Genomic DNA, 26,705 nt, shown 5'->3' with positions numbered 1-26,705 from the left:
TAACCTTTATTTATGCAGTTAAAAAAATCTCATTAACATTAAAATGTCTTTTGTAAGAGTAAGTTGGCCAAGAGCACAGCAGAAATGGCAGCAAATATTACAATAGTTCTGTAAAAATATTTTAAGTGGTTATAATGTAAGTACAATAACACAGAGTTGTAAAGATACTTGAAAAATGGATAATTTTTTAATTCTCTATATAACCCCTTTGTAAACCCTGTTCACCGAAGTCTATTTACGAATATACGTAAAGATATCACACATAAAAAATACACAGAAACATTGGAAATCAGTTTTTGGCAGACAATCACTTTTTGGCACAACACCCGATCCTGCTATGGGCTGAACCATTTGTTAATGGTGGAGGGGGGGTAACACTATGCAATATTTTCAATTTTAGCATTTATATTCACTGTTGACTGTAACTACGCTCAAACTGTTAATGCTATCTTATTTTAATAAACAGCACTGTCATATGCAAAACTGGGGTGGCACTTGGGGTGGCAAGGGATCATTTTAGGGTGGCACTTGCCACCCCATGCCACCCTTCTAGATCCGCCCCTGCTGTAGATACCCAAACAGTTTTGAATATCCAATTTAAATCACATCAGAAATGAGAATGTCCTGTCCCCCTGAGCATTAAATTATCGCACAATAAACTTGTTATGAAAAGCCTGATCTCAGATTATTTACTAGTTAAAGAACAGAAACTCGCTTTCTAATGATCAACCCCCAACTTATCAAAACAAACCGCCTTACCGGAAGTGGCGTTGCTTGGGTCAAGGGTTGCCATGTCTGCTGAAGAAGTTACGGTTTCATACAGTTACAGTAAAATGCTTTACTCAAGAAAGATAATCAAATCATTTTTTTTATTCAGCTAATATACAGATTAAATCACGTGACCCAAAGTAATTCACAGCTCGATGTTTAACTGATTTATAAGCAATACTGGGAGTCCAGTGTTTCAATAGAAAATAAATATACAATAATTTTGCTTCTTGGCATATAACTGACTTAATCAGTATATTCTATTAGTATTATTATCTAATTTTGACATTTAAACTAAAAAAAAAGATAAGTAATGCTAATATCAAAAAATAAAATTCCGACTGTCCTAAAATCAAAGTAACTAGATGAATCTGATATTTCTTTATTGTTTACACTTTAAAGGACACTTCTTTGTACACACGTAAATAAAATAAATAGTAATCCCTGTTTACTGACGTATCAAGTGGAAAAATCCCACCCTCAGCTTCAGCTGACTGTGCTTGAAACGTGTTTATCTGCTGGTCATGCGCCCATCAGAGAGCCTTTAAAGAGGCGGGTACCGATAATTTTTACGTTTTTCCATAGACCTGGCAACTCGCGGTGCGATTACAACTCTTTCCATCTGTTGAGGAAGTGTGTCAGACGTCGGAAATTATTCTGAAACCACGAAGTGAAAACTTTATAAAGTGAAGAGAGTGGATTTTGTTCGGGAGCAGAGTGCGCAGCAGCCTCGGCTCGTGCCACGGAGCCTGTTTTGTGGCTGTCACGGCTCTGACGCTAAGCGCTACGTTCAGGCTAATGCCCGCGACACCCAGAGGGTCAGCCGTGTACTGTCAAGCTGTGCGGGAGAAAGTCCGGATCAGGCCCGAGCCGTGCCCGGCTGTTTCTGGTCATGTCCGAGCTGCCGCTGCTCTGACCGGATGGCGGGAATACTAACGTGTGTGGAGGACGTGAAGCGGCGGCTTAAAGTGCACGTCCTGCGGGAAGCCGGCCGTCAGTATCCGCTCACCTGCTTCGTCCTGGTGTCTATGCTCGCGCTAACGGTGCTGCTCAACAGGTGAGCTCACATGACCCCATTCACCTGGAAGATTCACCGACGTGCAAAGTGTCAGGCGGTTCGTGTGTAGCACTGTGACCTGCACCTGGTCAGTCAGTAGACCAAGGAGCAGGCGCAGGGCAGAACCTGCCTGAGAATATTTAGTTTTTAAGCTTTGTTCTCTGTCAGAGCACCTCCCCGACATATATCTGTACAACAGAAGTCACAGAACAAACAAAGAGGTGCCAAAGGCAAATTCGGCATACTTTATTTCACAAAATCTTGACACTTGAAATTTCCTCAAACACCACAGGTGGCAGTTTATTAGGCAGGTCTTTCCTGTGTATCTGCCTTTTTTGGTTATGGGTTTCCTCCAAAGAAAAATCAGATTTAATTTGCTTAAGTTTTTCTTAGAAATGACCAAAAAGTAAAATGGGAAGTGCACAGGCATCGGCAAAGCCAGGTAACATACACTCTTTGCCTAAACTAAATGCAGTCCAGTCATGCTTAGGTGTACAGCGTCCCCCTCAAAGGTCCACTGTAAACTAGTAAAACCCCTGTTGGGTACAAATCTTCTTTAGAGGTCGTCACAGTGGACCATCTGCCTTCATCTCACCCTATCCCAGCATCCTCCTCTGTCAACCCTCTGCCTGTACTCCTTCATTACATCCATGAATCTCCTCTGAGGTCTTGTTCTTTTCCACCTGCCTGGCAGCTCTGAGCTGTACCTCTGATCGACTCATTTATATTCTTTCCATTTCCATCCTGGTCACTCCCATAGAAAATGTTAACATCTTCAACTCTCCCACTTTCAGCTTGAACTCAGCTGTCTTTTTATTCTTGGACTCTAATGAAATAGTTTTGTATGAGTCTGTCTTATACTGGGCCTTAATGCAGCCCCTTGGTTCAAGGTGTATCTAAAACAAGCTGTTTAAGCTCCACTTTTAAGCCAGCTTTGTTCTGATTGGCTGTCCCCTCATAAACAGAAGGTTTGAACAGCAGATGGGTGGAGCTACTCTGCCTCAGATGTTTGTTCTAAATTACATGGATATTTACAATGGGAAGCATGAGTTTGCTCTGTCACACATAAATTATGCAAAATAAAAGCTAGAACCAGTTTCTACTTTTGTTCCTTTGCCATGTTTTTGTTTTTCAGATTTTTAAGCTGAAACTATCAAAAACCTCACTTTTTCTTTACTTGCCTGAAATAGAATATATGACCCTTTGTCTGTGGAAATCACGTCCATTGCTGCAGTTCACAGGGAGTGAACACTAGGTGGTAAATGGCCTGCATTTGTATAGCGCTTTTCTAGTCCCTAAGGACCCCAAAGCGCTTCACACTACATTCAGTCATTCACCCATTCACACACACATTCACACACTGGCGATGGCAAGCTACATTGTAGCCACAGCTGCCCTGGGGCGCACTGACAGAGGCGAGGCTGCCGGACACTGGCGCCACCGGGCCCTCTGACCACCACCAGTAGGCAAACACGGGGTTAGTATCTTGCCTAAGGACATTTGGCATGCCGCCAGGAGGCAGCCTGGGATCGAACCACTGACCTTCAGGTTAGTGGCTGACCTGCTCTGCCACCTGAGCTACAGCCACCCCTGTAGCTCAGGTGGCTAGGTGGTGCCCTAGTTCATCTCCTCATTCACATGGAGAGTCTGTGTAATGCTCTCCCTGCAGGTATATTCACATCCTGATGGTGTTCTGGTCGCTCCTGGCTGGTTTTGCCACTTTCTACTGCTCCCTCAGACCAGAGACTCTCCTTCCCAGCGTCCTGTTCACCGCGAAGCCCAGGAGCAGAGTGAGGCACACACCTTTACCTGAGAGGCTCTGACTGAATGATGATTTCTGCACACAGACAGGTTTTCTGTGATGAAGTGTACATCTTTACTGACTGATGTTTCTCTTCCTTTGCACAGCAACGGGAGCAGGAACTGTTTCCTCTGGGTCACAGCTGTGCCGTGTGCGGGAAGGTCAAATGCAAGCGTCACCGGTACGTTCACCTGACCTCTGACCCCACATGTTCAGACTAGAAAATGTTTAACAGACGGTGTTAGTCTGAAAGATTAACAGTACTGTCGGCTGATTGGTTAACAGCAGAAAAGATTTGGTCTTAATCAAGGAAACGCACTTCACGATCAAATAATCAAACTTTATTTGTGGATTTTTTCGAGAGCTTCGCAGAGATGGCTGAGCTCTGAGATGTTTCAAAGTAAATCAAACTGCAGAGAAGAGGTAATAGTTCTCAACTATTGTTATTGTTATTTTTAGAAATCTGGCAACATCTTTAAATGCATTCACAACATGAAAACCTCCACTTGTAAATTCCTGTGTGGGGCTTGACACTGACTGGTTAAACTGAGAAGATAACCATCATTTTTCAAACCTCAGAATAAGCCAGATGATAACTGTACCTCAATTCCTCTGCAATTTATTTATGTACCAATTTAACTAAATACATTTGATTAGATATTAACATACAGTTTGTGCCGCCTGTCTGGGCTCTACATGGATATGTTCACCTTTCTGCACTCCTTCCTGGCTGAAGAATTGTAAGTTATAACTACTGTTATGGATTGCTGGCCGTGACTACACTCAGAGCAGTGAAAGTACAGCCACTGACACCTTGTCACGCACGCTGGTCTCTTATCAGTTTACTGCTGTCAGATTTTTCCACAATGCATGTGCAAACCGCCAGAAACAGGCTTCTGGCCTCTCCGCTTGCCCAGCTCCAGTGATTGTTGATGGGAGATGGACACGCCCTTTAAACAAATTCTATGCGATTTTTAAGAAGCTTTCAACAACAATTGCTGACTGCTGCCACAAGATGGCAGCGATTTAAAGCCTGGATGCATTTGTTAATCAACAGGTGAGGAGTTTTATGACAGCGCTGTCTGAGATGAAAGGAGAGAGGTCGCTTTACTTTGGTACATTTTAATTTATGCCTATTTTTAGATCTGACAAGGCAGCCACTGCATGCCTTGCTTGTCCTGACAGATTCAGTAAAAGGACTAGATGTTACAATCCCTGATAGTGCATTGCTTCAAATGGAGAAAGTACGGTGACCCTGAGAGGCCAAACGGAATGCCACTTAAGAAAACACCAGCAATAAGAAAAATGCTGCAAAAGCACACAAAACACAACAGAAATAGAAAAAACAAAACAGAAATAGGAAAAAACACAAGGGAAGTGTTTCTGGGGAGACAATAACCCGACGGACCAGTTGCAGGAACCCAAAATATGATAGGTGTGTTTTATCATGATTCGTATAATAATGATGATGGATTTTTAGGCTAATAGTCAGGCTAACACACTTACCTCTCATCTTTTCTCTCCTCACAAAATCGATAGATCCTCCACTTCTTTTAAGTGTCTCCCAGCGCAATTCTTAGCATATTTTGGTTCCTGCAACTGGTCCGTCAGGTTATTGTCTCCCCAGAAACATATCCCTTGTGCTTTTGGAAATCAGTTTTTTTTTCCTATTTATGTTTTCTTTTTTCCTATTTCCGTAAGAAAGTCTTGAGGGACGGCTGTTATGAGGAAAGGCATCCCAGAAAGTTAACCAGCGGGACACATCGTTGTGTGCCTCAACTTCACAGGGTGTTTCGCTCTTTTATCCCAAGCTATTCTACCATTTTTTTCCTTCCTGGTTTAGGGATTAAGAGATCTGATCGAGATGATCATATTAAAATCATCTCGATCAGTAGTGGACCTTGGATTCATCGGGTGTTTTTGCCATTATCACTAGACACCCTCATCTAAGAAGGCCCTGCCAGGGTTGATCAGGCCCCGGGGTGTGTCACTGGTTTATGTTAAATTGTTATTTCTCTTCTACTTTCTTCTGTTTAGTTTTCTACAATTTATTTTCTTCTATCAATTCACTGCAACTGAGAAGTAATATTTACCTCCTTAATATTTATGGAGCCTGACTTCTTCAAAGGAATAGAAAAGGTGATAGAGAGAATTTAGACAAAAGAGACAAGATAGGAGAGAGCAGAGAGGAGGGCTGGAAGGAGGCGCCTGATCTGGCATCCCACACCTCCCCCACCGGATCAACTTCAAAGATCAGAACAATCCCCACAACTGAGCAAAGATTCGTGCAGCTCCATCAGTCTTTTTGTAAAAATCCTGCAAACAGACGAAACAATCAATCATAAACCTGACTGACTTTCTTTCATTAACTGCAGGCCGACACTGCTCCTAGAAAACTATCAGCCATGGTTGGACCTGAAGGTTCATTCAAAGGTGGACGCCTCAGTAGCAGAGGTACCTCAGCTCAACAGCTGGACATGTGCTTAAGTGAAACATCCAGATGTGATTATGTGGTCCTCTCTGACCTCTCTACTGCCCCCCCCTCGCAGGTGTTCGAGTTAGTCCTTGAGAACTTTGTGTACCCCTGGTACAGGTAGGAGGACAGCTCAAAGCATGTTTTTACCCATGTACTGGTAAAGACGTTTGTGTTTCTTTTTTTTTTTTTTTTTAAACTGCCGCCTCTGGTTTCAGAGACATCACAGATGACGAGGCGTGTTTGGATGAACTGAGGATGACTTTTCGCTTCTTCGCGTCGGTGCTTGTCCGCCGAGCTCAGAAGGTGATGTTCTTTCTCACAAAACAAACTGTGAGGATTACAGATTTGCTCCACTGAAAATGAGATCAGCAGCTGGTTTAGAGTGAAATCCAGTTTATAAATAGTATGAAATAATATTAAAAAAAACCTTCAATGTGTTTCCAAAGCCACAAGTTTTTATGACATTGTTTATGTGGTTGATTTTTAGAAATAAACAGAAGTATAATTCCTCGCTGTAATTCCTCGGGCCTTAAACTAATCAGCTTTGTTTTAATTACTTATCCAATTACAGGTAACGTGTGAAGTTTATTTGATTATAGCCGAGCTGAAAGACAGGAAAAAAATAATCTATATAGTAAAATGCTACATAATAATAATGATAATAAAGATAATAATTAATAATATATTTAGTAACAAAGCTTGTTTGGCTCTATTTTGTTGGAAGTGTCAGTGAACTCTCCTGGAGCCGACTGTCAGTTTTCTGTTTGCTGCAGTGAAATTAAATCAACTGGATTACTCAGATTTCCGTTCAGAAACATGTTCCAAATCTCAAACGGATCGAATGCAGTGCTGTTTTTAATGATTGCCACCCGCCGTGTCTGGTGCCTATTTTTGATGATTTTTGTGTTAATCGTTACTTTTTGTGTGTTTCTCACTGTTGGCAGATTGATATCCCTGCTGTGTTTGCAGACAAAGTGATGAAAGCTGCGATGAAGCACATTGAAATTATTGCAAAAGCCCACCAAAGAGGTATGCACGTGTCCGCTCGTGCTTCATTTCTAATATGCGTGTTATATTCAGTCGTCTGTGGGAAGCATGCTGGCTGTGGTTGTGTGGCGTGGGGTTCACTCGGTGCAGGGTTGCACCCTAATATTTATGTCTGTTTGTAGTGAAGACTGTTGACGGCCTGCAGCAGGCGGCTCTGGACGAATATGGCGCCGACCTCCACGTCGCTCTGCACAGCCGGAGAGACGAGCTGCTGTACCTGAGGAAGCTCACGGAGATGCTGTTTCCCTATGTCATGCCTCCCAAAGCCACAGACTGCAGGTACAGAGACGACCGAATGAAGTGTTTTTCTGCATCTGAGACTTTTTGATATTTTCACACCTTCATCGTTGCGCCGTACAGAGACGATTTCTGTTCTTTCTCTTAGATTTCCATTGTAGCTCTCAAACTCTGAACAGGAGATTTTCAGTCCAGTTTCCAGCCATCCATCGATTTCTTCCACTTATCTGAAGTTGGTTTGCAGCTGGTTTCTTCTCAGATACCTTCAAATGTTCTAATCTGTCCATCAAGTTCCAAGTCGGTTGGATCTAAAAAACCATAAACCTTCTCTCTTGCCTCGTTAGGTGTTCTTATACGACTTTAATGCATCGCGGGAGTCTCAGGCAGAGTTTCTGATAAATTTCTGAGCTTTGGTTTTTGCTTCATGTGGTGCAGGTCTCTGGCTCTGCTGCTGCGGGAGGTGATGGCTGGATCCGTCATCCTACCAACCATGGACTTCATGGCCGACCCTGTAAGTAGCCACATGATCGCGTTGGTCTGTATCTTTGGTGCATCAGAGTTTGATTTAAAAAAAACAAAACAAATATGTGTACGTAAAATCCCCAAATCAGTTCAGTGTTTTGAACTGTTGAACTGCATTTTCTCAATCACATAAAAATATATTAAATTAAAACAAAATTAATCAAGATTATCTGTTAAATTGGTGAAATTATAAATGTTTTATACAATATGAATCCTAATGTGATGATGAAACGCTGTGACAGTATAAAACTTTTTTTACATCATGTCCTGTTTCTCCTCCTTTTCAGGATACAGTGAACCTCATGGTGCTTCTATTTGTTGATGATACTCCAGTAAGTGAACCGCCTTCCTTTTATCTGCGCCCCACAAAATTTAAAGGTCAAGTGTGGAGGAGAGCCGACATTGCTATGAGAGACCGTGTCACAGTGTAGATTCAGGAGGCTCATTTTAATCCAGTTATCTCCAGCTGAATTAGTATTTAGTATTTATTTATTTATTGTCATTGTCAGAGAACAATGAAATTGCATTTGGGGCTTCCGTACAACCCGTAAATAAAATAATGAAGAAAATAATAAATACCGCTTAAAACCCAAGTGTAAATATTTAACCCAGTGTGACTCCAGTGCAATAAGACAATCCTTAGCAACAACATGAGAACATGACAAGTAAACATGAGAACCTGACAAGTAAGTTCAGTGCTATTAAGAAGTTGGATATGGTTATTGTCCATGAGAGGGGGGCAGAGAGTTCAGGAGCCTCACAGCCTGTGGATACAGGCTGTTGGCCAGTCTGGATGTTCTGGCCTGTATAGACCTGTACCTTCTCCCTGAGGGCAGCAGGTGGAAAAGGTGGCGCGCAGGGTGATGTTGGTCCCGCAGAATACTGTGCACCCGTCTCAGACAGCGAGTGGGGAAGATATTACTAATCTCTGGCAGACTTATTCCAATAATTCTGCCAGCTTCTTTCACCACCCGCTGGAGTGCTTGCTGATCGGCCTTGGTGCAGCTGGGGAACCACACTAGAAATCCATACGTCAGAACGCTGCTGATGGCACAGTTGTAGAAGTTCAACATCAGAGATCTGGGAATGTGTGCGCTCCGCAGTCTCCTCAGGTAGTAGAGGCGCTGTTGGGCTTTCCGTGCAACTGAGGTGATATGGTTGCCCCAGGACAGGTCCTTGGTCACAGTTACCCCAAAGAATTTAAAACTGCTCACCCTCTCCACCGCCTCACTGCCGATGAAGAGAGGCAGATGGTTGTTATGACCCTTCCTCCGGAAATCTACAATGATCTCCTTGGTCTTTTTGGTGTTTAAGACCAAGTTATTGTCGTGGCACCATGACTCTAGTTGTTGCACCTCTGTCCTGTAGTTTGTCTCATCGTTGTTGGATATAAGTCCGAGCACTGTGGTGTCATCTGCAAACTTAACAATGAGATTGGACGCGCAGGAGGAAATACAGTCATGGGTGAAGAGAGTGTATAGCAGAGGGCTCAGAACACACCCCTGAGGGGCACCGGTGTTGACCACAAGGGTGGAAGAGGTGTTCTTACCCACTCTGACACTCTGTCTACGGTTAGTGAGGAAGTCCACAATCCAGTTGCACAGAGAGGAGTTAAGTCCCAGTTGGTGGAGTTTGGGACGGAGTTTATATGGCCGGATGGTATTAAAAGCCGAGCTGTAGTCTACAAAGAGGAGCCATGCATAGGTGTTCCTGTGTTCCAGGTGCTCCAGTAATGTGTGCAGCACTGTGGCGATCGCATCCTCAGTTGACCGGTTCTCCCTGTATGCAAACTGGTACGAGTCCAGGGATGGTGGAAAAGCAGCTCTGATGTGTTTGATGACCAGTCTCTCCAGGCATTTGGCGGGAATGGGGGTGAGTGCCACAGGTCTGAAATCGTTCAGACCTGTGACATTTGACTGTTTTGGGATGGGAACGATGGTTGCTGCTTTGAAACAGGATGGTACCAGTGAACAGGACAACGAGGTGTTATATATATATATATAGAGGTGAAGACATCCGCCAGTTCCGCAGCACCGTCTTTTAGCACCCGTCCCAGCACTCCATCTGGCCCGGCCGCCTTCCTGGTGTTAGTGCTCCGGAACACACGCATCAGCTCATGAGTGCTCAGGACTGGAGCAGGGTCGGTTGAGGGGAGAGGGGACAGGACAGGGTCGGTGTTCTCCCTGTCAAAACGGGCATAAAAGAGATTTAAATCCTCAGCCAGAGTAGAACTGTCGGCTGAGGGTGATGGTGTTCTCCTTTTGTAGTCCGTGATAGCCCTGATGCCCTCCCAGACCTGCCTTGGGTTTGTGTTGTTCTCAAACCTGGGTGTTGTTCTCAAACCTGGCCTCGATACGCCTCCTGTGCTGCTGCTTGGCAGTCTTGATGCCTCTTCTCAGGTTGGCCCTGGCAGCACTGTATGCCTCCTGGTCCCCGGATTTGAAACCAAAACCTTTCACTTCAGCCTGTCAGCTCCTTTATAAGCTCCGCGTTGAGGTTTACCGTTATGAACAAAGCTCTAAACATCAGACCTGAGTCCAGCCAGTAGGTGATCTAAATCCTGCACAGTGGACCTATAACATACAATGTGTCCAGCATGGAAAACAAACACATTAAAGATGAAGAGTCTTTTTTTTTTTTTTTTTTTTCACTCGTTTATACTCAAATCAATTAATTTAATTGTAGTCAAGTGTTCTGAATTAATGGCCTCTTTGAATCTGTCCTGTCCAGCCGGAGCCAGCCACAGAGCCTCCGTCTCCACTGGTTCCATTTTTACAGAAATACGAAGAAACGCATCAAATCAGAAGCCAGAAGCCGTCTGTAAGTACCTCAGAGTGCGACAGGGCAGGAGAAAAGCTTTTCCTCCAGACTGCTGTGACTTCAGCAGCTCAAACTAAGAATGAAGGTCTGATCACACTTCTCCTGATAGAGCTGGGAATTGTTTCTATTTAAAGCAATTTAAGTCAACTTAAACAGTGCTTTCCCAACTTCATAAATGTAATAAGTAAATTCAAGTGTATATACATTTACTGAACTGGTGTTTCTAATAACAATAATAATAAACCTTATATGGTAAATAGCCACAACGTTGATCCCTAAAACATGATCCCCTTTTGTTCTTAGCCTGAATAATAATCGAGGGTCTAATTTGAGGTCTGGAGGCTGGTGTAAGGTGTTATTTATAAGTTGTATAAACATGTAGTGATTTATAAAAAAAAAAAAATTTTCTGATCAGTTTCCACACAGTGTGAATGTGGCGCAGATTTATTTTTGAAGCTTGTCTGACCCTCCCTGTGTGGTGCTACAGGTGCTGAAGCTGGAGCTGAAAGAGATCAGGGAGCAGCAGGATCTCCTCTTTCGTTTCATGAACTTCCTGAAGCAGGAAGGAGCCGTGCATGTGCTGCAGTTCTGCCTCGCCGTCGGTAGGAGTCCATACATTTGATCTCCTCATACAGCTCATCCTGTAAACAGTTTTGCTCCACTTACATGCAGCAAGCATGAAAATGTTTCTCTGTCAAGCAGTTTGTAACTTGATTAATAAAGTTTTTTTGTTTTTTTTTTATCATTATTATGAGTTCTAAGACATGCAGTGAGGTCCCTGTTGGAGCCTGTTATATAAATGTGTCGGACTGACTATATAAAACTTTTTTTCCCCCAGAGGAGCTTAACGATAAGATCCTTCGTCCGGAACTGAGCGACTCTGAGCTGCTGCATTTGCACGGCGAGGTGGTGCACATGTACGAGACGTACTGCCTCGAGGAGAGCATCGACAAGATCAGCTTCGACCCGTTCATCGTAGAAGAGATAAGGAACGGTGAGAGTTGCTGTTTGCATGATCGTTACCTCGCCTTTAGGCTTTAACACCTGTCACCTGACCTGAAGCTAAATGTGAAAGCTCAGAGATGAGCTGTGTTGTATGATGCTCTGTAACTGCAAGCGGCAGATTGTGAACGATTTCATTCACATTTCTGAAAATTTAATTGTGAATTTTCTTATGAAATATTCTTCAAATTCCATCAAATTTCTTGATACAGAGTGTTTTGGAAGCGATTAATGTCCAATTCTACACAAGTTTTTTTTTTTTTTTTTTTTTTTTTTTTTTTTAAATCCAGTAACAAACTGTCACTGATTTGACCTAAAAAAAAAAAAAAGAAAAAGAAAAGGTCACCAAAAACTACTAAATTATTGCAAATTCACTGCGTTGGCCAGTTTACATAGCATTGTTGTTTCTTGGTTAAATAAGCGTGGTCCAAAAGTGGTCCAATGAGCACGATTACAGGTCTAAACACCAGCCAGTCGGTGCCATATGTGGGGCCATCACATTTATCACCATTGTTATTATAACTCAGGTGACTGATTGTGTGAGATTTTCCCGACAGCAGCAGGGCGAAGATGGAAAGTTTTGTTTGCATCGTGGCTCCATTTTCATCCAAATGGTGTTTGATATCGAACATCGTGAGACCCCCTGAACCTGCGCTGGTGAAGATGGTGTTTCATTTCACAGCTTATGGATCCACAGCTGGTGTTTGCATCAGTTTAAACTGAAATATTTTAATATTAATATTTTGTTTCGATCATTAGCTCTGATTATTGACCGTATACACTGCTGGCCATGCAAACTCTTCTGGCACTCAGTTTCTGGGAGTGTAAGCTCATTGCATCAGCTGTGTGCACTGACTGTGTTTTCATGCACATTCTCCCCTGTTAGCCTGTGGGGATATCTCAAGTTTCAAGTTTTATTGTCACGTACAGATAAACAGTGTAGCCACATTTATCATAATGAAATTCTTTGGCTTGTGCTCCTCAGCTTTACATGAGCATGTAGAGAGTGTGCAGTTATATTAAGAAGAAAATAACAGAATTTAGCAGCATAATAATAATAATAATAATAATAATAATAATAATAATAATAATAATAATAATAATAGGAAAAAAGAAGAGAAAGTATTAAATATGAGAGAATTGAAGACTAGTTGGTATTTACAAGTCTGTGCAAGAGTACACAATGACGGCTGAAGTGTTGGTATATATTTAGTTAAATCCTGTGTTTACGGAGTTGGACACTTTAAATATTTCTGTTTATCTTCTGTGTTTTGCACACGTTCTGGTTATTCTTACAAAGAAAAAAAAATCTGTTTGTGCTTCGTGCGCATAAAGATTTTGGAACCTTGTACGTGTGGACGCTGTTGGAAAACAGCCGCTCAGGTTTAATCTGATCCAAAATTCAGTTCATAGAAACTGTGAAACATGACTGTTACGATGGTGTTTGACGTGCCTGTGTTACCTATGTATATAGCATGTTCTCTAAGCTCTGTAACTCAGTAAGCGGAAGCACGCAGTGACATCAGCTCGTGTTCTCTGTCAGTCGCCAAAGGTCCGTACACTGAGGTGGTGAAGCTGCAGCAGATGCGCTGCCTGTTTGAGGCGTACGAGCATGTCCTGTCTCTACTGGAAAGAGTCTTCACGCCCATATTCTGTCACAGCGATGAGGTAAGACCTCTGCAACCAGACTGACCCACACAAACGCAGCACATCAAAGCACAACATCACAAGGTCACCAGTTTGTGCTTCAGCTGCTAGCTGCCTTGTTTGTTCCACTTTGTCATAGGTGCACGGGTTAACCTGAGCCAAAAGCCCAGCCTCCTCCATACTCTCAGCTTAAGAGCCGATATCCCTAATATGGTTGACGTTACGTTTGTGAGGGGCAGCCAATCAGGAGAAATCAGAAGAATCAGCTCAAACACATGGACCTAAAAAGTTTTTTATCATATTAACTAAGGCTCTGCATCCAAGGTCCAGTGTGTGACACATAAAGATTATTCTGAACTATGAATCATGCAAAGTTACTCTAGAGTCCAAGAATAGAATTCTGGAGCCGTTAGTGAGTTTAATTTCTTATTCATTAACAGTGTTGAGGTAATAGCTATATATACACGAAGCTGTAAGTTATATAAATGAAGAGGAAGTTGATCTGACTTCTATTTGTTACACTTAAAATACTTTTTTACAGGATTATTTACAGATTCTTTTTCACCAATTTGTCCAAAAACGTACCCGATTTAAATTTGACTGCTCTTCTCCTTTTCTCTGAAATATTTTGATCACACTCCATCGTACATTTCTCAGGACTTTCAGAATCTCATATTAGTCACTACTTATGTACCTTTTTCTCTTCTCCGTGCAGTACTTCAGACACCTGCTGAAGGGGGTGGAGTCTCCAGCGAGGAGCTCGAAAGTCAGCAGGTTTGTGATTTGCACTAAACTTCACGTGTTTATTTTGATAGGTGTTTAAAATTTTAAAAAAAAAGTAACAATGAAAGGGGTGGGGGGGAAGCATTTATTCTGAAAACACAAATTTGTCAACACGTGCATAAACACAAACATGTCCGAGTAATTTGGTTTGTTCCTCCTCATTTTGAGCGTTGTGTTCGCAGTGACCACCGTAAACCTTTCACTGTGAGGCAGCACACAATCAGAGCAGCTCACTGTGCTCATGTTTATTTCTTTGAGGTTGTCTTTTGTCCAAACGCCCGTCTTTAGATGCGCTTCTTATTCCAGAAGCTTCAGCTGGGACGAGACCAGGTAAGCACTCGAGCAGCATGTTGCTCGTCTGCACTGAAACTGCCTGCAAACAGCACACGGTACGATGCATGCGGATAGAGCACTGCTGACCGCAGATTTGTTTGCGTGATGCTCGCTCAGCGATTTTAACTTCCTGCTTGAGAAGATGGAATAAAGATGCTGGAGAGTCATTAGAATTTCTCCTTGTGGTCGGATGAGCAGCACTGAGTCTTTGCATCGCATTTGCATTTTTGCCTGACACTGATTTTTCGTTTTTAGTCACTGTTCTTGATTCAGGACTCAGCAGTCGTGCGTTTAGTGCTAGAAAGGCAAACAGATTTTCCCCAGATGTCCTACTAAATACAAAATTCTTGAGGAAGAAGTACAGACATGCTGATGCTGGCTGTCCTTTCTTAGTTCATGCCTGCTGCATGACTTGTGCACCACACAACACGTTTCCAAAGAATTGAGGGCAAAGAACTGTCAATAATAATGATAATATAATGATGAAAAAAGAATGCACTCCTCTGCAAGTCATTTCAAACCTGTGTTACATAAAAAAGATACAAACCCAAAATCTAATGACATATCTTTAAAAAAAATTCTGGCACAGGCTGGAAAAATCGTGTAATGGTTAAAAGAAGAAGTTAATTACTAAGATGATCGTGTATGAAGACGCTTTAGAGAAGTAAAGGAGAGCGAGACCGCGGGAAGTTTATGATGATTTAAGTTTGAGTCCAGATATGAAAACATCTGGAGTGCTATGAAAGCAAACTGAGCTGTTGAGTCTAAAGAGTGTTTATCAAGTTTCCAAGCGCAGACCGAGTGCTGTTAACGGAACGGTGATTCAGCAAAGTGCTCTTTTGTACTTAACTTCATACGAGTTTGACATGATTTGCAGATCATTGTATTCTGATTACATTTTACTTACACGTCCTAGCGCACAGAGAAATCCTCCGTGTGAATTTGTCCTGCAGTAAATGGAGTCCAGAGAAACGAGATGAAATATTCTGTTATCTTTAGAAACACGTCCAAAAGAGGGGAGTCGTTCGGTATCAGAGGAATTGGCAGTAAAATCAAAGGCGTGTTTAAGAGCACGACCATGGAGGGCGCCTTACTGCCGTCCAGCGCCATGAATGACGTCGACGACGATATGGTGAGTGCAGCGGCGTTTAAATATAGATCGATGGTTTTTCCACATCGGTGCTCGATGTCTTAGTTGTGAGTCTCCTCTGTCCGTCCTGAAGGTGGAGGAGGCCACAGTTGTGATGGAAGACGACTCCCCCGACGAGCCGGCCATCCCACCTGAACCCCAGAGGAACCTTCTGGCCTGGAGTATCACCATCCCCTACATCGACTTCTACGACGACGACATCAAGAAGGAGCGGATCCTAGTCTTCTCCATCCACGTCGAGCGCAACGACAAAAAGAACGGTGAGCAAGCGGAGAGGAAGGACGAACCTGAAGATGTTTGTAGGAAAATAACCTTTAATGAGGTTTTATTTGCTCAGAGCAGACATTTGTTTGTTATATAATCAGAAATAGTCCTGTGAGGTAGCCCAGACTCAGTGACTCATCAGTCAGATGAGGTAATGGCTTTTGCTCTCGTCTACTTTAGCTGATCACGAAGCAGACAAGTGGTTGGTGCAAAGGAAGTACATGGAGTTCTACGTCCTGGAGTCAAAACTCACCGAATTCCACGGTAATACAGTGTTTACAAAACCAGAGACTGTATATAAGAGATGGACTCTGCTGAAAAAGGGCTGAAAGGTAAAAGTGGAAAGTGAAGTTCTTTGTAATGGCCAACAGATGGAGACTCTGTGATGGCTCTTGCATCTGGTTTTAATGTTAAAGGATTCCACAAACCACAGGCTGGCTATGTCCTTTCTTCGTATACAGTCTATGTACCTACCTCACTTTATCAAATGACCGTGTTATATTTCAGCTGTTGGTATTTTACCCCGTTTTCCCCCCGCTTGACTTTGTTCTCAGGCCCATTTGAAGATGCACAGCTTCCATCCAAAAGAATCATCGGACCAAAGAACTACGAGTTCCTCCTATCTAAAAGGGAAGAATTTGAGAAATATTTGCAGGTATTGGAAGTTTGAGGAGCATTAAAGAAGCTAATGAAGTACGGCTGCTGTAGACTCTTTATTCCATATGCAGGTTCTCTTAGTCTATAAAGCATCTCGCCCCCAGAAAAACAAACCTAAGAGAAGCAGTAAAGTTATCAGTTAGTCTATCCACCGCTGCTTGGCCTGATGACTTTGAGGGCTTGTTGTATTTTTCTGTAAGTCTTTATTTGAGAGGTGAGCATCAGTCTGACTCTTGGCTCTTTGTGTTTGTGCGCAGGCTCTCCTACAGCATCCGGAGCTCAGCAACAGCCAGCTGCTGTTCGACTTCCTGTCTCCTCTTGTGGAGCATCAGTTCCTGGACAGGATGCTGCCCGATGTCAACCTGGGTACGTAACCAACGCATCACACATGCCCTCTGTTTTTTTGGGGTTTTTTTTTATGTGACTATTTCAGAGTAGCTGCGCTAATAAAGGGTGCTTTTAGCTCACCTGTAGCCGGTGGAGACCTGGTCCATGTGTCACTACATTGATCTCGCCACAGCTGCAGAGCAGAACGACCACCGCCAGAAACTGCAATCTGAGAATGGTAGCTAACATCCATCTTCATCCGCTTTGTCCGGGGCCGGGTCGCGGGGGCAGCAGCCTAAGCAAAGAGGCCCAGACCTCCCTCTCCCCAGCCACCTCCTCCAGCTTATCCTGGGGAATACCAAGGCGTTCCCAGGCCAGCCGAGAGATATAATCTCTCCAGCGTGTCCTGGGTCTGCCCCGGGGCCTCCTCCCGGTGGGACATGCTTGGAACACCTCACCCAGGAGGCGCCCAGGGGGCATCCTTGTCAGATGCCCGAACCACCTCAGCTGGCTCCTTTCGATGTGGAGCAGCAGCTGCTCTACTCTGAGCCCCTCCCGGATGGCCGAACTTCTCACCCTATCTCTAAGGGAGAGGCCAGCCACCCTTCGGAGGAAGCTGCTCCATTATTTAATGTTGCAAAGCAGCATGAGTATGAAGTCAAAATGAAGACTTTGTGCTGCATGTCTTGCACACGTGCAGTCTAAGAGAGTTCATCTTCTCCCACTAAAGAAATAAGACAGTCACTGTCGGTTACTCTGGTTCAAATTCAAACTGACATTGTGGATGGATGGCTCAACGCCATGACTGAAGTCATCTCTTGCATGAAGTAACAAAGCACTCTACCTTGAAAGCTGGCGGTAGCTGCTGGTTTACTGGTAAATGGGGTTTAATCAGCTTGTACTCACTGACTTTTACTCACAATGAACACGCCTGACCTTTTTCTACTTCGTGTGATTAATAATCAGACAGTGATGCCATCATGTCTGTCTTTACTCAACATTTTCTTTTGCAAATTAAAATCTCTCATTATTACTTTTTTCTTTTAAAATAATTTTATTGTGAAACATTTGTATAAAACTCAGACTGACTTAAGAAAGTGATGAAATAAGTAAATAGCATTGGTGTCAGTGGCCGTGTCATGCTTTTGTATTAATTGAATTTGTGCACTGTTAACATCAGTGCTTCTGCATTGTAATCTGTATAAAGCAGTTAATGTTACTATGGGAGCAAATATCATAATTTTTCATTCAGCGCTCGCTGCCGCCATCTTTCTGTGTTCGGTTTGTGACTAAAGTGTTTTGGTTTTTTTCTACAGGAAAAATCTTCAAGTCTGTTCCTGGAAAGCTGATAAAGGAGGTGAGTATCTCTTCCTGAGCCGGGGATCTTCTCTGTTTTTCTTTTGACTTTGCGAAGGCATTATCTCAGTTAATGAAGCAAACGTCTCCCGTTATCTGGAGTGATTTTAGAAGCGTGTGAAAGTGCAGCTTCTCTGTGTCCCACCTTTAAAAGCCACGTCTTATTGGTAAGCTGATATTTCCCTCTGCAGACCCAGAATTTCACTGTGAGCCAAAACCAGAAAGCAAAATTACTCACGATTCGTTTTGTCTAACCTCTAGAGTCGCAGGCAGTCACAAGCATTGGGAATATACACACAGATATACAGAAACAGCCGGAAACATGCCAAACCCCACAAACAGTCTGTGATCAATGACATCTGGTGTCATGCAGCTGACCCGACCTCTAGGACAAATTCACATTTCATTTAAGGTGGAATTTACCCACAGAGTAGAGCTTTCTTGTACATTCAAGGACGGAGATGTATTTTGGTTATGGTTGTCTTGGTTGGCAGTGTATATAGCTGTAAGCTTAAAAAGTCTGACCTGGGGGGAGGGCTTGAACTTTTTCTATTTTTTTGTGACACACAAATTTTGCTGTGTCCCACCATACATGAATAATAAATGAATATGTAATGAATCTCGAGCAAATGAGTGGGAAATATCTTCAAGTAAAACAACTGTTTCAGTTAAAAAAAAAAAAAAAAAAAAAATTGTGTTGAGAAAATCGTGAGAAGAATTTCAGGAACCGATACGACAAACATCCTATAAAACTCCTGTAAAATAAGGACAACATTTCAGATAAAAGATCTCATTTTCCGTAAAAAGAACAGTGTTTGGTGAACTTAGTGGCATCAGCATGAGGTTCAAAACACAGTTTACGGTCTAGAAAAATCCCTAAATACTTGTAAACACTCCACAATCTCAATATCAGCGGCTTTAATGATAGTAGGTGATAAGCTATAATAGACTTTCTGCAGATATGTTGCACATGTTGTGAAACTTGCTGACGTGTGTTTTGCAGAGAGGACAGAACCTGGAGCGGTTCCTTCAGTCCTTCGTCAACTCGTGCGAGTCTCCCAAACCCAAACCGAGCCGGCCCGAGCTGACCATCATCAGCCCCACAGCGGGGAACAAGAAGGTAATAAACATCTGTCCTATAAATGCATATGGAAGCTTTAACGCCATGTCTGAGCCTCAGTCATATCCTGGCATTTAGTCATGAATACTTGTAGAAGCCTGGTTCAAAGAAAAGAAGATATAATCAGTCAATTCAGTTTTTTTTATACAGCACCAAATCACAACAACAGTCACCTCAAGGTCTTATTGTAAGGTAGACCCTACAATAGTACATATGGAGAAAATCCCAACAATCATAGGACCCCCCATGAGCAAGGACTTTGGCCACAGTGGGAAGGAAAAACTCCCTTTTAACAGGAAGAAACCTCAAGGAGAACCAGGCTCAGGGAGGGGCGGCCACTTGCCGCAACCGGTGAAAAGGAAAGTTTAATCCTAATCTCAAAAGTACAGATTGTGTCTCCTGAATCCAAGATGGGAGCCTGAAAACTGAAGGTTCTGTGTCCCATTCTATTTTGAAGTATATGCTCTATGAAAGTAACACGGTATTGTGGGGTCACTAGGATAAGATGGGGCCTGATTGTTCAAGACTTTGTCTCCTGTGTGTTATGAACTAAAGATCCTCTGCAGGTACTCGTCTGTAGCTTAGCCTTGTTTTTTTCAATATTTCTTCGTGTTTTAAATTACGTCGAGCATTTTAATCGTTACGAGGTAACGGTATGTGCTCGTTGTCCTGCAGCTCGTTAGCAACCTGTTCAAGAACAACGGCAACCTGTCGGAGAGGAAGCACAACCCCAACTTCTTCGCAGAGACGTTCACTGTGGACGGCATGTACGACTACATGATGTATGTCGGTGAGTGAGCCCGAGGAGCCGTTAGCAGCCTCTAAAGGCAAGATCACAGCTTTACAGGAAGTCTGTACAGCCTCTGTCACAGTGTCCGTGTAAGTAACCGAAGTCAGAAACACGACGATGACGGGACCAAATCGCACACATGTGGAAATGCTGGAAGCTGGAATTTCTTGCAGTCAGAACATTTGAGGGAAAAATTACTGCAGGAAAGCATCCAATGATTTCCTTTCTACGTTTCACTCCTCCTGCAGCAGATACTGTGGCCTTTAATGGTAACATGATACACGTTGTACTGATAATCAAAGCAGGGATGAAGACACTTGCATTAATCACAGACCCACAGTTTAGCTTAGAAAGCAGCCATCGTGCTAACTTGTCCCACCGAAGCTCTTTTTACTTTCGTTTCTTTAAGCAGAGATTTTGCTTTGAACGCGCAGACCTGTTATGATTAGAAGACTTTAGATTGGTCACCTAAAGCCTCTGAGATGTTTCGATCTGTGTTTCTTGAACTGATTCGGGCCTGACTGTCTGTATCCGTCTTGGTGTTTGAACTCGCAGGCCGGGTGGTGTTTCGCATGCCGGACTGGCTGCATCACATTCTGTCTGCTGGGAGGATCTTGTTGAAGAGCACATTCGAAGCCTACATGGATCAGTACATGCAGTTGAAACTGGAGCAGATCCTTCAGGAGCACCGCGTGGTCTCCCTCATCACCCAGCTCCGAGGTAGGACGCCACCCGCACCGATAAAGTCTTTTCTTATTTCCGGCCTCAGTATCGCTGCTTTTAAGATGATTTCCAAGGTGTTCGGATTGTTTATGACCCCAAAAGAAGCGTCAGTATGTGGAAAGGTCTTTTCCTGCTTTTTAAATGTTACACAAAAAAAAGCCTCACGACTCAACCTGAGCATCATTTTAAGCTCCTGCATCACCACGATAGCTGTTCCTTGATCTGAGCTGGTAGGAGTTAAACTTATCGAGCTCAGGATTTGAGTCAACAGTGAGTGAACCGGAAAGAAAAGAGAGTCTGAGTATTTTATTAACGTTCAAATCATAAAAATGCAGATCTGAATCCTGTCAGCAATATAAACCTGCAGTTAGTACATCAAAGGGTTGTTTTTTTTTTATTCCAGAATGATTCCTTTTATCCTTCCTCATCCTGCAAAGGGCTCAAAAGGCTAATCAGAGAGAAGGTTATAACTGCACATAAATCTCAGAAGCTGCATCTGATTTAGGTTTGGCAGATCTCCCATCTCCTCAGGTGTGCCCAGACAGCTTCCAGCATGCTGCCATCATTACATTCCTGCCAGGAAATTGAATTTCTGGGAATTGTCAATTCCTCACCAAACCCACTGCCTCTAGGCAGTGCGTTCGGTTGATGCCACTGAACTTCTTAACAAATCTTCAGCTGAGGTGAAATCGGAGCACTCGGCACACGTGATCAGCAGCGATGTGTCAATGTGTTGATGCAGAGAACGAAGCACCTTTTAATTGGACAAAAAAACTTGTTTTTGAAGATGATTCATCTTGTGTGACCCTACAGAAAATCTCTGCTTCTGTGCAGATGTTTCAGTTTCCAAAAACAAAGGAGGAAACATTAACTCTGTGATTTGTTCCTGTTCATTTCTGCAGACGCCGTCTTCTGTGAAAGCAGCGAGGAACGAACAGCAGAGGCCAAACAAGCCAGAGCCAAGCAGACGTTCGAGGAGATGATGAAGTACCTGCCAGGTCGGGTTTTAGTTCAGTCACAGTAATCATTAATAATCAATAATCATCTCCTGGTATGTTTCACGTTGAAGTATTCAGTGAGGCTGTCTCTGCAGACCAGGCCACGCCGGTTTATGACGTCACATCCTGAACTTCCAGCTTCAAAACTCTGACCCGAAGCTGTGCTCAAAGTTTATCTGCTCACTCGGAGACATTATAATTAATAATGGCTGTGCATATCAGCACAACATCGCAGTATACCCTATCATATCAGAACATCAATAAAGATAATAAAGTATGTTACTGTATCCGTGTTAAAATCCGACTCTTCTAAAGTGCCAGTGAACATCTCAGAGCCTGTTTTAAACACGTCACAAATCTGATTTAAAGGGGGTAATAACATTTAGTTAGCTGTGAGCGTGCAGGCAGTTTCTTTTGATCTGTGACTTTAAAAGTAAAAGTGGAAATGAAACCACAAGACCTTTGAGGTGTTCTCACTTCCCAGTTTGCCAGTCATACTGGATCTAAAGTCCCAGTTTAAACACTGGCATTGTCCGTGATGCTTTTCCTTTTGTCATTCACGGTACGGAAGAGATTCATCTGCTTTTAAAGACACAGAGGTTTTCTTACAGCTGGATTCCTGCACAGAACGTAGCTGCTTTAACTACAACCTGGAAACGAGAGCGCCACTTTATCTCCTTCCTGTTATCAATTTGAGTATTTTGTTTCTTACATCTAAAGTTCTGGACTGCAGTTCCAGGTTGCTCTGCTCAGACAAGAGTTTCCAGTGTAATAAAGAATAACTTGTATTAGCCTAGCACTTCATAAAACACACAGTCACAAAGGGCTTGGAAGTTTGAAGAGTGTCTCTGCCGACTGTCCTCCAACTCTTCTACTCTGATCTTATAGACAAACAGTCCTGGTCTTTGCTGTGTATTTTTAACAGGTTTCGGGTCAAACTCAATAAATCTGCATGCTTCACATACTCATGGCTTAATAAAGCTGGACGATGTGCTTCGATTTCAGACTTTGTGGTGAAGTGCATTGGCGAGGAGTCGAAGTATGAAGGTATCCAGCTGCTGTTTGACAGTTTTCAGCAGCCGTTGCTCAACAAGCAGGTAAACAGTCGTTCTCCTAATCCACGGTTCAGCTCAGCATTTACGAGAGCTTCCTGTATGTTCAGGCAGGTTCAACGGTGATGTGTAATGTAATGTTAGGGTCTTTTATAAAGCGCGCGCACACACACACACACACACACACACACACACACACACACACACACACACACACACACACACACACACACACGCCAGTACTTGCTTAATGCCACACTCTGAGGATGCAAGCCGATGACTTTCAGTTGAGCCTGTCCTGTTTTCAGCTCATCACTGTGCAGCTCTTCCCACTCACATTGTACTTAAACACCGCTAAATTATTTCTCAGGGATCCTCTCAGGCTGAGTTTACATTAAACTGAGTCATCACTGGTTTATGACTCAGGGATAATTTGCTGCTCTTGCCAATGGTGATGTTTGAGTGAGCAGAAAGACTAAAATGCATGTTTTCTGAACTATAAGATAAATTAATATCTGAAATCAGGAGTGTTTGGATGTTAACTTTCAGTACTGACATACTTCCTGTATGTTTTCACTTTGTCTTACTGGCACAATGAACAGTCAGAGGAGATTAACGTTTCCCCTCTGACTCTAACTGGCCTGATCATTTCTCTTCCTCAGATGACGTACGTCCTGCTGGACATCGCCGTGCTGGAGCTTTTTCCTGAACTCAGCAAGGTAAACAGCTGACAGTGGGGAATGTAAAGAAATAAAACAGGATGAGCTGGAAGTTAAGATAAGACGCCATTCTCAGAATATATCAGGCAGGAAAAGACCTGTTCAGGAGTTCACTGTATGTGCACGTGTGCATTTCCAAACATGAGTTTTTTTTCCTGGTCAAAACAGATGTTTTACTGCACATTTAAGTGCACGTGGTCTGCAAAAGCAAAAAGGTCTGTTTGACCTTCACCGACAGACATCTGTGCATCTTGAAAATACAGTTTTAACAGCAGATCCTCATTGTGCAATCTTTAACTGCATTTTTTTTATCCTGTCATCCACGTAGTGATGGAAATACATTTGAAGGCATTTAATGGATACTTAGGGAATGCTGGACTTATTTTGTGTGTTAGTGAGCAGATTTGTTGCTTAGACAGGAAATAAATTGTTGTAAGCAGCTCAGATTCTCAGTGAGTCTGCTAACCATTAGTGCTGCTGGCTACAGATGTGGAGGCTCCTGTTGGCATCTACACTAAGTGCTTAGTGCTCATTTAGCAGTTTATGATGCTCGAATCAATATCTAATTAACGATGATGAACGACTGAGTGGATTTGTTCTGATGAATCAATGTCGTGATAGTCAAACTGAGGCTGCAGATTTCTGCAGCTGAGTGTGAATAAGCAGAGAAAACCTACAGATAGCAAAGCTATGCATTAAACTGAATTTTAATTTGACTTATCGTTATTAAAACATGATGATTGAGATAAAAGGATTGAGTAGTGACCAAAGGAACCAGGATGTTGCAGATACATGTGGAGGAAACTGGTATAAACTGTTGTCTGCTTCCATAGAAACCTGACCACAACAAAGAGCGAGGATGCAGGAGGGAAAAAATGCCCAACATGTTATGTTTCAGTCGGCTGACACTGGGACACAAACACATAGCAACTAGCACATAATGCACCATCGTGAGCATCAGTAGCGCCAAGGATCTCTCTACTTAAGTAGGCGATCTCGTACCTTTAGAAAGATTTCCTGCAGGAGATCAGATCAGGTATTAGAGAGAGGGTAAGGAGTTCAGTCATTTGAGAGTGGTTTGGGCATCTGACAAGGATGCCTCTGGGGGTTTCCTAGATGAGGTTTTCCAGGCACATCCCATCAGGACATGCTGGAGAGATTATATCTCTTGGGCTGTCCTGGGAATGCCTTAGTGTTTCCCCAAATAAACTGGAGGAGGTGCCCGGGGACAGGGAGATCTGGGCTTCTCTGCTTAGGCTGCCCAGACCTGGATAAATCAAAGAAAATTAATGGATGATTTATTGTGTCACGATCAGGCTTTATTTTGTTTTTCATCCCCCAAACATTGATTTTGTTGCTTATAAAATCAGCTTCTCATAACTGTTCATTTTACTTTAAAGCCAGACTAATTTCACATTGTGAGCAGAGAAACGCATCTCCTTTCACTGCAGCTGTGACGGGAAACCAGGTGATAAGGGATTCAGGCTGGTTTCACCTGAAGCAGCTCTTCAGTTAATGCTACGTTTAGTTAGCATCTTTCCTCCATGTCCCAAGCAAGTGAAACGAAAAACGAAATGCTTCCATCAGCCCTGATTTTTGTTGTTGTTGTTGTTGTTCTTCCTTCTTTGTTGTAAAGCGTCTTTAAAGCTAGTAACATAGGCAGAGTTAGTTCAGCGGGATTCAGATGCAGCCGAGAGCCTGGAACTTTCTCTCTGTGAGAAACCACAGCTCACATGCAGCTCACACGCCCACACCTCCCTCTCCCCAGCTACCTCCTCCAAATCTCCTCAAGCCAGTAAATTTCATCATCAGAGAGTTAGCGTGAGGGTCCATGTGGACATCCACACCCCAGCTAGTTTTCCGTGAGCACATGACACAACTGTGCTTTCATGCTTTCCACAATAACACACTTCTTCGTCATGCCGACCTCGGTCCTAACCCTGAATGCTGTGATATTTTAGATTGTCACAGATCGGGCGGGCCTCGTTCTCTCAAACACTCGAATGTGACCTCACAGGTGTTTTCTGTTTCCTCCTCAGCAGGGGGCGAAGGAGGCGTTCATCGTGTGACCCGGACGAGGAACCGAACTCCATGCTGGAATGTGCAATACTGTCAGAATATTTCCAAAGGCTCTGAGACCATCTCTGCATTCCGATGTACATTAATGCACTAATAAAGAGATATTTATTGATATCACACTGCCAGTCGTCTTCTCTGCAAACACCAAGGAGCTCATCTGCTCATCAGAACTTTTTGCTGCTTCATCCCAGCTCAGCTTCACATATTTTCACTTCTGCTTTAGCTGAACTGTAATGAAAGGCTTGCTTGGTCTGTTTCACACTGAAACAAGCTACCTTGCTCTCTTTCAAACCCAGCTAGTTTCAGTTGATCTGTGTTAGGAGTTCAAACCTCAGCTACAAACTGGCTAGTTTCCAGTCTCTACGGACCGTGAACTGCCAAGTTGTTGTAAGCTGCAGGAAGCCATAAGGTATAACTTTAGGATAGTTCAGACTTTTTCCTGTTTCCGATTTCTGTGTGCAAACGGAAGAAGACAAAACCATCTGGACAAACAAATATATGTGCAAACAACATAAAAGTGATGGATTCTGTAATAAAGTTATTTATTACATTATTGCATGCAGAGAGAAAAACAAGCTCTGTGAAGACTTCTAATGCACAAAAATGTGCCAAAGTGAGTCAGAATTTCCATAAAAACAAGGTCAACGAATACAAGAATTAAGCAACAGAGTTCGTTTTTTTTGTTTTTTTTTCCATCTGTGGGTGGACCTTCAAATAACACTCCTTAGATAAGAAACAGTTACTGGAAACATTCTGGCTGGCAATCAAAGAGTGGTGATTATCATCCTGTCTGTATGAGTTTACAGTTAGAGGACCACAAACAGACCAACATGAGTTCGGAGAATCCCTGAAAGCTCCTTTCAGGGGTTCTCCAAAAGTAAAAAGAAACATAAAACCTGTCCTGAGTGTGTTTCATTGTCGGCTGCACTCTCAAAGAACGCAGACAGAGAGCAGTTCTGCGGTTTTAATGAGCTTGT

At 43.0% G+C, this 26,705-nt stretch overlaps 1 protein-coding gene across 5 annotated transcripts; it reads left to right on the top strand.

Annotated features, from left to right (window-relative positions):
* Window positions 1-1,339: 1,339 nt before the first annotated feature.
* Window positions 1,340-25,847, top strand: LOC113037530 (sorting nexin-14-like). 5 transcript variants are annotated; one of them, XM_026194742.2, is made up of 29 exons: window positions 1,340-1,825; window positions 3,495-3,615; window positions 3,734-3,807; window positions 6,002-6,080; window positions 6,176-6,219; window positions 6,318-6,405; window positions 7,047-7,131; window positions 7,272-7,428; window positions 7,822-7,897; window positions 8,196-8,240; window positions 10,639-10,728; window positions 11,216-11,330; window positions 11,567-11,722; window positions 13,274-13,398; window positions 14,093-14,151; window positions 14,467-14,490; window positions 15,493-15,625; window positions 15,717-15,903; window positions 16,088-16,171; window positions 16,462-16,562; window positions 16,822-16,930; window positions 18,208-18,248; window positions 19,251-19,367; window positions 20,043-20,157; window positions 20,713-20,877; window positions 21,783-21,878; window positions 22,884-22,975; window positions 23,593-23,649; window positions 25,689-25,847. In XM_026194742.2, exons 1-29 carry the CDS (start codon window positions 1,689-1,691, stop codon window positions 25,716-25,718), a joined length of 2,802 nt encoding a protein of 933 aa, XP_026050527.1. In that variant the 5' UTR covers window positions 1,340-1,688; the 3' UTR covers window positions 25,719-25,847. The 5 variants fall into 5 exon arrangements, with proteins under 5 accessions (XP_026050527.1, XP_026050524.1, XP_080145951.1 ...); XM_026194739.2 differs by having other exon boundaries at window positions 14,449-14,490; XM_080289825.1 differs by having other exon boundaries at window positions 14,419-14,490; window positions 25,692-25,847.
* Window positions 25,848-26,705: the final 858 nt, after the last annotated feature.

The sequence above is a fragment of the Astatotilapia calliptera genome, chromosome 15 (genome assembly GCF_964374335.1).
Source record: "Astatotilapia calliptera chromosome 15, fAstCal68.1, whole genome shotgun sequence".
NCBI lineage: Eukaryota > Metazoa > Chordata > Actinopteri > Cichliformes > Cichlidae > Astatotilapia > Astatotilapia calliptera.
Note: the sequence above shows the minus strand (reverse complement) of the source record. Positions and strands in the feature narration are given on the sequence as shown.

Excerpts from the sequence above, each read along its gene's own strand:
- LOC113037530 (XM_080289824.1), top strand. The coding sequence starts at position 1,689 with ATGGCGGGAATACTAACGTGTGTGGAGGACGTGAAGCGGCGGCTTAAA. Across the intron at positions 14,491-15,492 it reads TTCAGCTGGGACGAGACCAG|AAACACGTCCAAAAGAGGGG; the intron begins GTAAGCACTCGA and ends TGTTATCTTTAG. Across the intron at positions 16,931-18,207 it reads GCTGCCCGATGTCAACCTGG|GAAAAATCTTCAAGTCTGTT; the intron begins GTACGTAACCAA and ends TTTTTTCTACAG.